Source organism: Culex quinquefasciatus, chromosome 1 (genome assembly GCF_015732765.1).
Source record: "Culex quinquefasciatus strain JHB chromosome 1, VPISU_Cqui_1.0_pri_paternal, whole genome shotgun sequence".
In the NCBI taxonomy this organism is placed as follows: domain Eukaryota; kingdom Metazoa; phylum Arthropoda; class Insecta; order Diptera; family Culicidae; genus Culex; species Culex quinquefasciatus.
In genome coordinates this window covers 121,477,859-121,489,789 of record NC_051861.1, presented here as the reverse complement: position 1 = coordinate 121,489,789, position 11,931 = coordinate 121,477,859, and the positions used below count along the sequence as shown (strand labels likewise).

The 11,931-nt window shown below is 43.9% G+C and overlaps 1 protein-coding gene across 1 annotated transcript in view; it reads left to right on the top strand.

The window, feature by feature from the left end:
* Positions 1–9,694: 9,694 nt before the first annotated feature.
* The window catches only part of LOC6051582, a 44,289-nt gene continuing 42,052 nt past the window's right edge, over positions 9,695–11,931 (top strand). Inside the window, 1 exon segment of the mRNA XM_038266526.1 lies at positions 9,695–9,984. Within this exon segment, the coding sequence (XP_038122454.1) occupies positions 9,845–9,984 (140 nt within the window). The 5' untranslated portion in view covers positions 9,695–9,844.

Below are 11,931 nucleotides of genomic sequence, written 5' to 3'. Positions count from 1 at the left end.
CTTCTCGAATTCATATTCAGATTGATTCTTGTTTCAAGTAGTATTGATTTAATTGTTCAAACTGTTTTTAAATACTAAAACTGACAGCATTCTTCAAAAATTTATATATTTATCTTAATTGTTTTTAGCAGAACTGTAAAAAATCTAAAAGGTGATTGATTTATTGATTAATTGCATTGCTCTTCAATAGCTTTTAAAAACTGCCATCATATAATTTTCGAATTATTCAACACTATTAAAAAAAATTAAAAGCATTTTCAGAGTATTTATTCACCCTCTCTCTGTTGGAAGGAAAAATTTCTTATAATCATGCTTACGATTTTTTGGTAGCAAAACCAGTCTGCATTCTTAAATTTATATCAATTCTGTGAATTTATTGTAAATCATGAGGATGATATCACAATAAAATGCATTTTCAAATAAATTTAGCGCTATGTTAATACATTTACTTTTGACTGAAATTAGCAAAAAAGCACTGCGCCAAAACAATTAATTGATGCCTAAACTGACAGCATTTTCATAGAAATTTATGTTTTCTTTCTCTTTGACGGAAATTTATGTAAACATTTTCAGAGTGTCATTCAAGTGAATTCTTGGTAGCAACTCACACAGCTTACTTTGAATTTTCTCAACCCTATAAAAAAAAATTAACGTATGGTTGATATTTTAATATTAAAATTGAAAGCAATTTGATTTAAATTTGGAGTTATTAAGTTTTTTTTTTCACTTGCAAACTTGCAAAAATCCATAGCAGCTGACAGCATAGATAGAAGAAATTGATTTATTTTATCTATTTTTGACGGAAATTAGGCCATTGCACTAGTTTTTCACTTTTTATGAGCCAAGCTAAAACAAATTGTAGGGTGGTTGTATGAAAACCTAGAGACCGCTCAAAGTATGCACTAATTTAGACTTAACTCAAAGTATGCACAAATTTTTGACCTACAAAAAATTCAATACGATTTCGGTCAAGTGATCTTTTTGAAGAATAAAAATGCTGTCAGTTTATAGACAAACTAGCTTTATTTCTAGCTTATTTCAATTTTCAAGAAAATTTGAGAATTCGAGCAGTTTTACCAGATTTTCGAGCACGATCCCAGCCAAGAGGAAGTCGACCCCTTCGGGGGCGGACACGGTGGAATGGCGAAATCCCAAAAACAAGTGGTAAAACCGTTAGGCGTCACTAATTAGCATTTGCATAGGGACTCCGTCGTCGTCGTCTCCGACCCCAGGTAAATCGCTTCCTGTCTCTTCCCATAAAGAAAGCAATTTCATGGGAAAATATTGATTCTTGCAAAGCAGTCAGCTCACTGCCGGCAGGTAATAAAGCCATAAACCAGCGCCAACAAGGTTCCGCAGAATCCCAGAACTGGGACCCCGACTGGCGTGGGATTTTTGTGTGTCTCCCGACAATTAGGACCGAGTTCCGTCCGCCCCGGATAATTCCGGCGACGGCGCGGTTGTCGCCCTGGCCTTCGAGAACTTCACCCGAAATTGATTGACGGGAAGCTCTAATCCTCTTCTGCGCAACGACGCTGTGGCGACACTTCCCGGGAAGCCAAGAAGCGATTTTCCGACGAACGGGAACTTGTGGGGCGTCTAATGTCCCACGTGGGCTATTCTGAGGAAAATCAATACCCAAGTTCGTCAGAAGATGACCGCTCTGCCGTCACTTCTCGCTAATCGTTTAATTTAATTAGGCGGAGTTCGCTCTCTCTCAGTACGGCGTAAAGGGGCCATTGGGACGCTTCTCGGCAGAACACAAAGAGGGGCGTTTCCACCGGGGCTTCCCCCCACTCCAGAGCTTTTTCAACCGAAAAATTGGAACAAGATACGGAGGGGTCCCCAACCCCCTCGCCGGTCTCCGTCGTTTGTGCAAGATATATTGACATATCATGATATCACGACTGTCGAACCCCTCGCAAATGCCCCTCTCGCTTCGAAGCGCCCCCTCTCTCGTATGTGTGGCATCGCGTTCCAATAATAGGATTTTGCACCTCGGCTGCAGAGAAGAACACGCGAAAGCAGATTTTTCCTGGGTTGAAAAAAAGGCAAACTCTATCTGTTATCTACCGAACCTTTTTTTTCGCTGTTGGTCTGTTTTGAGAGCTGTCGTACCCTCGTCGTCTCCGACAAAAATCAAACTTCAACCCCCTCGAACTAATTTTTTTTTTTCGTGTGTTATCATGCATTCTGCATGTGGGCGCCCTCTATATTCTCATTTTCAGGTTATTTCCGAATGATTATTAGTTTTTTTTGTTCCATTCCATTTTCATCCGCTTTGGACGGCCTCGGCCGACCCAACTCAGCGTCCCCCTCCGAGATATCTGTTTCCTCCTGTCGTATTTTCCCCCACTTTTTTCCCGAACCAAAAAAAAACATTTGTACAGCTTCGCCGTATGTGTCGCTAGTGCGCGAGGACGCGCGAGGCCGCCGCTGATGCAATGACGAGGGGTCCTTCGCCAGAGCATGTGGGTTTCTGTTTCTGCTTTTTTTATATGAGCCGCGCAGTTTTTACGGTTGAATGATTATATAAGAGTTTCACCTGTGCTGCTGCTGCTGCTGCTGTCCTCTCGCTCTAGAAATTCGTCGCTGAACGTGAGCTGAACCGAAAGCAGAGCAGAGCTCTAGGCTGTTTTTTTGTTTGTTTGTTGGAGAAGAATTTCAGACGCCGAGGGGTACGCCAAGAGGAGCGCAGGGGGTAGAAGTGTGTGATGACAACCTGACCGGTTACTATACGGGGGTTGTGCTGCTTGCTGGTGGAAGCCATGATTCAGGGAAAAGTTCGCTTTGCGTGGGAGCTTGAGGGGAGGAGGAATGATTTTCAGGAAAAAAAAAAGTGGATTTCGAGCGAACCGAGCGGGTTGATTTGAACGCGGGGAAAAATAGTGCTGGCAGATGTTTTGATAGCGCTGTCCCACGCAAAGGTGCGGGTGATCTGGATGGAGAGTGAGAATGCTGTCAGTTTGAATCATTGGGTGCGCCAGTAAATTTAAACGATTCTGAAAATGCTGTCAGTTGTGATTATTTGGACATTGTCTAGCTTTTATGAGAATGCTGTCAGATCTGAGAAGATCTAAACATGTTGTTTATGTCGACTATTCACTATCAGTTTAAATCAGCATCAGCTTGTAATAATAATTGACTGCTGGTGGAGTTGATGAGTTGACAAACAGATTTTCAGAGCTATTATCAAAATGCTGACACTTTTGCGATATCCTAAATATACCTTAAATGACATTTGCTTTCAGTTAGCTTGAAATAATTTTTTCGATTATCTCGATAGAAGAGTGAAAATGCTGTCAGTTTGCAGCAAATACTTTCACAGTTTTTCAGACATTATTTTTAGAAAACAAAACAACTCAAATAATTTAAAATCAGCACTGGTGGATTTTGTATGAAAACCTAGACAGCACTAATCATTCTAAATGAGAAATGAATCTTAATGTAGAAAAATAGCGCTGAATTTGTGCTAAATTTTGACCCACGAAAAATTCTGAATGATTTCGGTCGAGTTTCAGTTATTTGTTTTTTAGAGTTAAAAAGCTGTCAGTTAATAAACACATGATTTTTTCAGTTTTGTAACAGAAAAAGTATTAGAATAGTTCCAAATTCAATTTAAAATGATATCAATAATTAAATCAAGAAATCCTCTTATGTTTAAAAACATTTTTAAATGGTTAAAATGAATTGAAAACATAAGTGCATGGCTGTAGAAATGAAAGAATAAAAAATTGGTGGAATAACAAGCGATTTCATAAAATGCTGCCAGTTTGAGTTCAATTGAAAAATGGCCTAACTTTTATTAGAATTTTGTCAGATTTGAGAAGATAGCAAAATGTTGTTTATATCGACTATTCACCGTCAATTTGTTAAAAAAAATATTTTAAATTTCAAGCTCAATCTTTTAAAATATTGATGCAGAATTTATCCCAAAATGCTTGATTAGACTGACAGCATTTTCACTCTTCTATCAAGATAATCAAATGAAATTAGTTCCATGCTTCATGTTAGTTAACGGACAGTAAAGGGCATTCATGTGATATTTTAGAGACTTGCTCAAACTGACAGCATTTAAAAAAATAAAAATATGCTTGTCATCCAACTATCGAAATAAAACATTCAATCTCCTCAAATCTGACAGCATTCTAATAAAAGCAAAATCATGTTTATTTGAACATAAACTGACAGCATTTTCGGAAACGTTCATCATTCAACCAAAATTTAACGACCATTTCTCTCCTCTTGTGCAATTTTCAACCTTCCAAGCAATAAATTACGCCAAAATAACAAAGAAAAGAGGGGAGAACCTCCTTCTGCTGGAGCAAGATGAAAATTTCAGGTCGTAAAAGCGCTGAACACAGCCTACTGCAGTAGGTGACTTGGACGACGACGACATGACACATGTGTGTAAGCTTGAAATCTGGCCCTGCTGCGCGCACACGACAGAGAGACGCAAGGTTGCTGCGAGGAGTGAGTAAATACGACGACGACGACGACGAGAAAAACATGTTTCAGAAAGTGGAGGAGGAGGACGGTTGAGGTTAGGAGACGGACGCGAGCTGGGTGCTCTGGCTGCCGTCGAGCATACACCGAGTGTTCGGAGAGACAGCAACACGCAAGAAGAGTCTGGCTTATATTGGAAAAACGTGACAGTCAGCGGGAAAGGGAAGTGGGAAGGAGAAGTGTAGGAGGAACACAAGCCAAGAGGATTAGGGAGCGAGATTCTAGCAGCGAGAGGGCTTCTTTCTGTTCCGAGTTATGACTGTGGACGAGATTGTTGTGCTGTGGATGTGTGTGGAAAGAGCAGCAACCAATGAGAAGAGGACGAAGCAGGCTGTGGGTTGGCGTGTGTGCGAGGGAGAGGGCGCTCGCGCGCTCGAAACAAAATGGAGATTTGCTCTGGCAAGGGGACTCGAGATAAATGGATTTCTTGGTTGGGCTTATGTAAGGAGGGATTTTGGGTGCCGGGATAAGGGAGTGTCGACTATTTACCACTCAGACATCGTTGTATCTCGAAGAATTGATAAAATAAGACAAGACGCAAACTGACAGCATTTGTAAAAATCACCAAAACTTCGCGAACTGACGTTTGCTCAACCTAAAATCATTCCAAGGACTTGAACCCCAATAAAACGACAACCCTACGCATCAACCCCAACTGACAGCATTCCCCCCGCGCAAAGCAAAAACAATGGCGGAAGGATTTCGGGGAGGGCGCCCAATTCGCACCACACCGAAGAACGGTTGATGGTTATCTACCGGCGAACATCTAGTCATTCGTTAGACAAAAAGCGCGCGAGGAGGGGAAGGCACAGGTCCACCGTCATCGGGCCTATGTAAATTTCGGCCGCTCAACGCAAAGCGTCAGGCGGTAATCAGCGAAATTGAAATGGGCCCCCAGAAGTAGCGCGTTCTTTTTTTTTGTTCGATGAAGGTAACGACCAAAAGAGACGCGCGGATCACCTAGCTGGAGCAGGTGGCTTTTCTTAGGGCGAGCTCCGGCGACCTCGCGCGATCTCCGGCTACACCAGCCGAACTCGGTGACGTTTTAAAGTTCTTTGATTTGTTTCTTTTCTTCAAGAATATCAAAATAAAGCTACCTCGTGCGAACTCCGGCGACCTCATGCGATCTCCGGCTACATCAGCTGAGCTCGGCATTTTTTTTTGTAAAACTTTTGAACAATTCTAATTTTTTTACGTAACTTCACCACTTTTCCCGACAAGAAAACCCCCAAAAAAAACTAGATTGAATGCGGTAGCAATGCCCTCCGCAGCAGTGATGGTGGCGACGACGACGACGACGCAAAAGCTGCCTCGGAGAAGCACCGCACCACCGTTTCGGGGGCTAGATCTGGAAGAGGCGATTAGAAGACGAGGCGGGTTGGAGGCGGACAAACGGCGGGCGAGGGCGGGTAGCCTTCAGATAATGGAAAATGATAATATTGATCAAATTTTGGGGCCGCGGGTACTTTCTTTGACGTCCTGTCCTGGACGGGGAGCAATCCCGTGAAGGGGGAAAATCCTCGAAAATGGAGCAAATTTGCGTTTTTTGGTTGGGCGAAGGGAATAAGGCCGATGGGTTTCCTGTCTGATAAGTTTGTGATCACGGTCTTTGGCGTCGAGCTGTCAAATGTTGTTTTGATTCCAGAAAAATCAGAGCTTACTCAAATTTGCAGTCTGACGCGGGATTTTTCACGAGTTTTTGCGTCGAACTGTCAAAAGGTTGTTTTGATTATACGTAAACAGAAGCCTACTCAATTTTGAGTTCTAAAATTAGTCAAAACTTCGCAGAATCAATGATGGCTTCCCAAATCAGTCTGAGTTTCGAAGGAACCACCCTCGGCCGCACGCTGACGTAGAATTCTCCGCGCAAGACTTCTTTTTTTTAGAAAATAAATCACCTCCATTTCTTTCCGCCTGTCACGTGCAGTCGCCATAGCCCCCCCCCCCCCATTGCCTTTTTTGTGTGGTCCTCAAGCCGCCCACGCGCCTTTTTCCTTTGAATTTTATCCTAGTGGAAGCCCCAGCAGTGTACCACACGGGACCAACCAACATTCCGAGAACCTTCCTCCACCTCCACCGCACACAGCTGCTGCTGTGAGCCGCTTCTCCGGTCGTCCTTCGGTTTTCCCGGGAAAACCCCTCCCACCACTAACTCACACTCACACACAGGAAAGAGGAGAGTGAATCACAAAAATCAATAACCGTCCGAGAAAGCGAGACGATTCCCGGTGTGGGGCTTCCCGTGCAAGAAGTTTTGCCCCCATCAGGGTGAAAACTCTTCTCGAGTTTCGCTCCCCTCGGTCCGACTCGGTACCTTGGGCCTCCCTCACCTGTCAGGCAGCTGGCGGTACCAGCTCCGGAACGAGAGGGGTGAGTTTGTGCAGAAAGTGCGCACGATGGAAAATTTCATACCAAACATCCCCCTCTTGTAGGCACTGCTCGGAGTTTGCCATGAGAAAAAGGGCAAGTGGTGTACCCGTCAGCCAACTGCGACACAGGACGGCAAAGAGACGAGGGAGAGAAAAAGTTTTTCCGCTTAAAATTTATGTGAATGCAGACACAAAAGTTGGACGAATTTTTCATCTTGTCCCCGGTAGGGTGGACCCCGAGGAAACGCCCTCTTTGATTCGTAGAACCTGTTTTTTCGCAATGGCCGCCAATGCTGTCAGTTTTGACGTGTTGAGATTTGGAGTGACGACCCTCTCGGTAGCTGTCATTTTTTAGAGAAATTTCAACGAGCACTTACATCTCTTTTTGAGGGGGTGCCAAAAACTGACAGCATTTTTTCTGTGCGAGAAAAACAAAGAAAATGCGACCACCCTTCAATTGGCGATTCCAAGAAGTTTTTCCTCGACTGTTTTTGTTCCGAGAAAATATTTATAATTCTGCGGAAGGTCGAACTTAGCGAGGAAGAGAGGAGCAGAGCGGGGGTTCTTTATTGTTATGGTAACGGGTGGAAAGTTTCGGGGTGGCCAGGTGTCCTGGCGGCGAGCGATTTAGTGGCGGACGGAAGTGCTGCGACGACTGCTGGGGGATGAAATTCTGTTTAGAGGGGGGTAAGATTGAGCCGGAACGATAGCCGTTTTCTTTTATGACCGTGCACGGGAGAATTGGGCAAACGAATGGGTTGAGATATGTTTATTTAGAGGGATGGCAGTGAGCCTTTGAAAAGAAGTCATTTTCTTTCTAGGAATATTGAAAAAGAATTTTAAATAATCCAACCCCAAGCTGTTATTGATGAAATAAAACTGACAGCATAGAGAAATCATTGGATTTTGAATCTAAATGAAACTTCAGCAAGAATTTGAACATTTTGTCACTTTTTACTTTAGAATTTTGTAAAAATATGAACTGACCACCTTTTTAATTTTGATTTTAGGGATAAAATTTACAAATTTCTGCAAAATCGCGAGCAAATTAATTTTTTTATCCTTTCTTATTGTTTAATAATGAGCACAAATCTCATAAATCACATATCAGTACGAATTCGAGTCAACTCATTGGAACGGCTGGCAGATGTCTAATTACGAAATTTAGTATTCGAAATTTGCCGAAAAAGAGGTTAAAATGACACTTTGACACTCGTTTTCAAACTTAGAAAGTGTTGTCTTCGCGATAAAATTATTGATTTGTTGTCATTATGCAGCTGACAGTACTCAAAACATTAGTATCATGACAAAGCGATTAAAGTTATCAAATAAACTTATGGAAACGACTGACAGCTGTCAAATTACAAAATTAAGTATTCGATTTTTTTCGAAAAAATGGTTAAAATGTAAACGTCAGTTTGACAACCGTTTCCAAACTGAGAAAGTGTTATTTTCGCGATTAAATCATAAATTAATTCTAACTTTGGAACTGACAGCATCTGCTTCGAAATTGATTTCAGCCAACAGGTCGACAAATTCCACACTGGGATCGATTTTTGACATCTCGCAAATCCCAGTGCGAAATTTCTCGAGCTCGCGGCTCCAACGCGAACCGGTTCATTTTTCATGAAGAAAGCGTTTTGACAGCTATTTCAAGCAAAACAATGTTAATGGGGCAACGCGAGGTTTTGTAAAATTTCGCTCAGGTTAGTGAATACATTAAGAATGAGTAGAATGCACTGTTTATTTACAAACTCACAATTTGACGAAATTTTTTTAAGTTTTAAACTGACAGCATTTTTATAGAAGTTTTGATTTTAGGGATAAAAAATTGATTTTTTTCTAAAATTTGCTGTCGTTTTTCTAGTCGCACAAATCAAAACAAAGAAATGCTTGTTATTGATCGGAAAATTAAAGCCTTTCCCACCCCGTCTGGTGAAACCGACGCGTACCACCGAAACGGTGTAAACAAAACGCGCAAAAAGCCCCCTTCCCATGGTCACCTGCGGCCTTCAGGTGCCCCCTACGTCAAAACTCCCCCCGTTTTTTCGACTAATTATCACGTGATTCAGCGGAGGGAGACCCTCACGTAGAATCTCGTCGAACTTCCGGATATTAAAATCCGAGACCTGCTCTTCTCGACGAACCCGAAGGAGGGTGGAGAACAAAAAAATCCCAACTTTTATGTGGTGACCCGTGCGGCCACCATGGCAACGGATCAATAGCTGCTCCTCCACGGCATCCTTGGACGCAAGATTTCGGGAAACAACGGCTTGCGACATCCTCGAATCCGCTGCGCGAGAGTGCGAAAGAGAGAACTCGAGCAGATTGGTATGCGTGCGACCTGCCCTACGACCTCCAACTCCCTTCGAGTTCGCAATTACTTGTACTCATTCTGCCTGGCCTGGCCTGGTCGTCGTCCTCCTCGGCAACGGACAATTTTACGATCCATCAACGCGTTGCTTCCTGGACGAGGTGCCCGGCCAGGTTGGGGACGCCGTTTTCTCTTTCCGCTGTCTTCTTCCTGTCGCGAGCGCTCGGAATTGGGGGCACCTGGCGTCGAGGTCAGGCAGGAAAGGTGCCCTGCGTTGTCATCGTCTCTTTCTCTCCATTTCCCGCCGATACAGGGAACGTTCGTTAGACCCTCGTCGCAGTAGGCGGATGACGGCAGGTGTATCTCTCTACCCGCGCTCTCCTTTCGCTTCTCCTTCGCTCTTTGTCTCCTGTTTTGGTTGTGTTGGTGCTCTCTCTCGTTGAGTTTCCGACTCCAGAAGGCTGCTGCTGGACGAGCTCTGGAGAGATGAGGTCAGTCGCAAAGATCTCGCCGGTGGGATCAAACGTGTTTCTCGCGTCGTGCCTCGGATATCTACCCCAACAGTACAGTGCAGTGTGTTCTTGTAGTGACTTGTCCCAGTGTTCTTTGTACGGAGTCCCTCTCACTCACTCTTTAATGGGCGTTATCTCGTCCGATGTCGAGAAGATCTAGTAGGCGCACCCGTGAAGCGAAATCAGCAATAATGGTAGTGAAGAAGAAAGGAACCATGGGCACCATGGCAACGGCAGACAAACAAACCCGCGGTGGATCCAGCTCGGCGAAGCCTACTACTAGGTGAGCGGACGGGGAGCATTGAAGATATCATCTCTCCATCTACCCCAAAGTGGGAGGGGGATCCCGTGCCGTACACTTTTCCGATTAGTTTAATTTTCTTTCGGAATCGACTTGCGAGTGATGAGGTAGGGAAGATGGCCCAGCGAAATTTGATTGCGTGACTGCTATTAATTTTCATGCCACTTCAATCATTGTTTCGTCTTCTTCGATGCGCGATACGGTGACGTGTAGACGGAGCAACCTCAACCTTCGAGTTCTGTCTAAAATCACTCCACCAATTTAAAAATATTTTCGAAGTGACCAAACCCTCGGCTCGCAGCAAGCTCCGCAAACTGACAGCATATCAAAATTGATAGCTCGCGCGATGAAGATACGCGCGAAAAATCCACCACCCATCTTCGGCCATTGTCTTCAACCTTGAACTTGACTCAAGACAAAGGGCCTGCGCGCGAAGCGCAGATTTTCCCACCACCCCAAACTGACAGCATCGCGGCGGCGACCTGACGTGACTCCCCGTCATCATCTTGCGCGACTTCAATTTCGCTAATGGTTCAGCGCGTTCAATTAGGGGTGGAAGCAAAACTGACAGCATTTTCGTTTTTTCGTTACGCAACGTCGTCAGCCAGCTTCCGGTGGGGGTTCGAATTAATATTCAAAACCATTCTGTGGCGATTAAAATTAACACCTTTCCGTGCAGTGAAAGAATAATAAATTATTCTCGTGTCGCTCTCTCTCGCAGAGAGATGGGATGAAGCGATCTTGACTCTTTACTGCTTTTTTCTCGGGAAGAGAGATATAAAAAGACGTCGTCTTAAATCATGATTGCGCGCGGCGGTACTGTCAAATTGTTTTACAACCTTGCGCCCGGATGTGTGGTCGTCGTCGTGGTTTGGTTTTGTAAATACACCACAAGCGTGATAAAATTATGCATCTTGTTGAGAAATTATGCAACTCACAGCATCCGATTCGAAATCGATTTCGGTTGCCTGCTTGAAATTTTCTCGACTGGGAATTGTTTTTTGACAGATTTATAGCATTTGACAAAAGGGAGTTAGAGGCTGTTTCGCGATTTATAAATATTTATTTTAGAAATTTGCCAAAGCTAAAAAAAAATTCTAACCAATCCCGGGTCGGACCTTTCAAATTCAACAAAGAGAATTGAATGTCATCAAGTTATACGAAAATGCGATCAATTTTAAGTTTCTCACATCAAACTTCCATGTCTTTTTGAAATTATGCAACTGACAGCATCCGATTCGAAATCGATTTTAATCATCAGCTTGACATTTTCCCGACTGGGAATCGCTTTTTTGACAGCTCGCGAAACCCAGTGCGAAATTTGTCGCGCGCTCAGCGCGAACCGGTCCAACCATCAATCAAAACGTCAAAACATCTCGCGCGAACCTCTTTTATTCTCTCGCATCGGACTCTGACCTGACCGCGCGCGTTATCATTCATCAAGGAATGCTATCGCAATCGATTTCGGACACACACAGAAATTGACGTCCGTCCGATGGTGATGAAATGAAGAGAAAAAACGCGCTCGCGCTCGATGATTCAGGGCCTGGTGAAGAGTTGAACTCGCGATGTTTACCCAGTGCGGTTATCTCCGCGCAAACTGAGTGCAAACATGGGTTTGGTGGCGAGCAGACATCGGACGGGGGACTTTACGACCTCTTCCTTCCCGTCGAAACGCCTTTGATCTCGCTGGCTTTCGTCAGATTCCCGGATCTGGAGCGCGCTGTCAGGTGTTGACGCAGATGTCGCAAGAACACAAAGATGTAATCACCGTCTGTTACCTTCTTATCAGCTTGGGAGGGGATTTTTATTTTAAGCCTTGCCACACATCAGGAACACACTGATAAATGATTGATCACAGACATCACGGACGATGATAATGCGAGGGCCTCTTGAGATTGATGTTGCCTTTTGATTGATAAGTAGAGC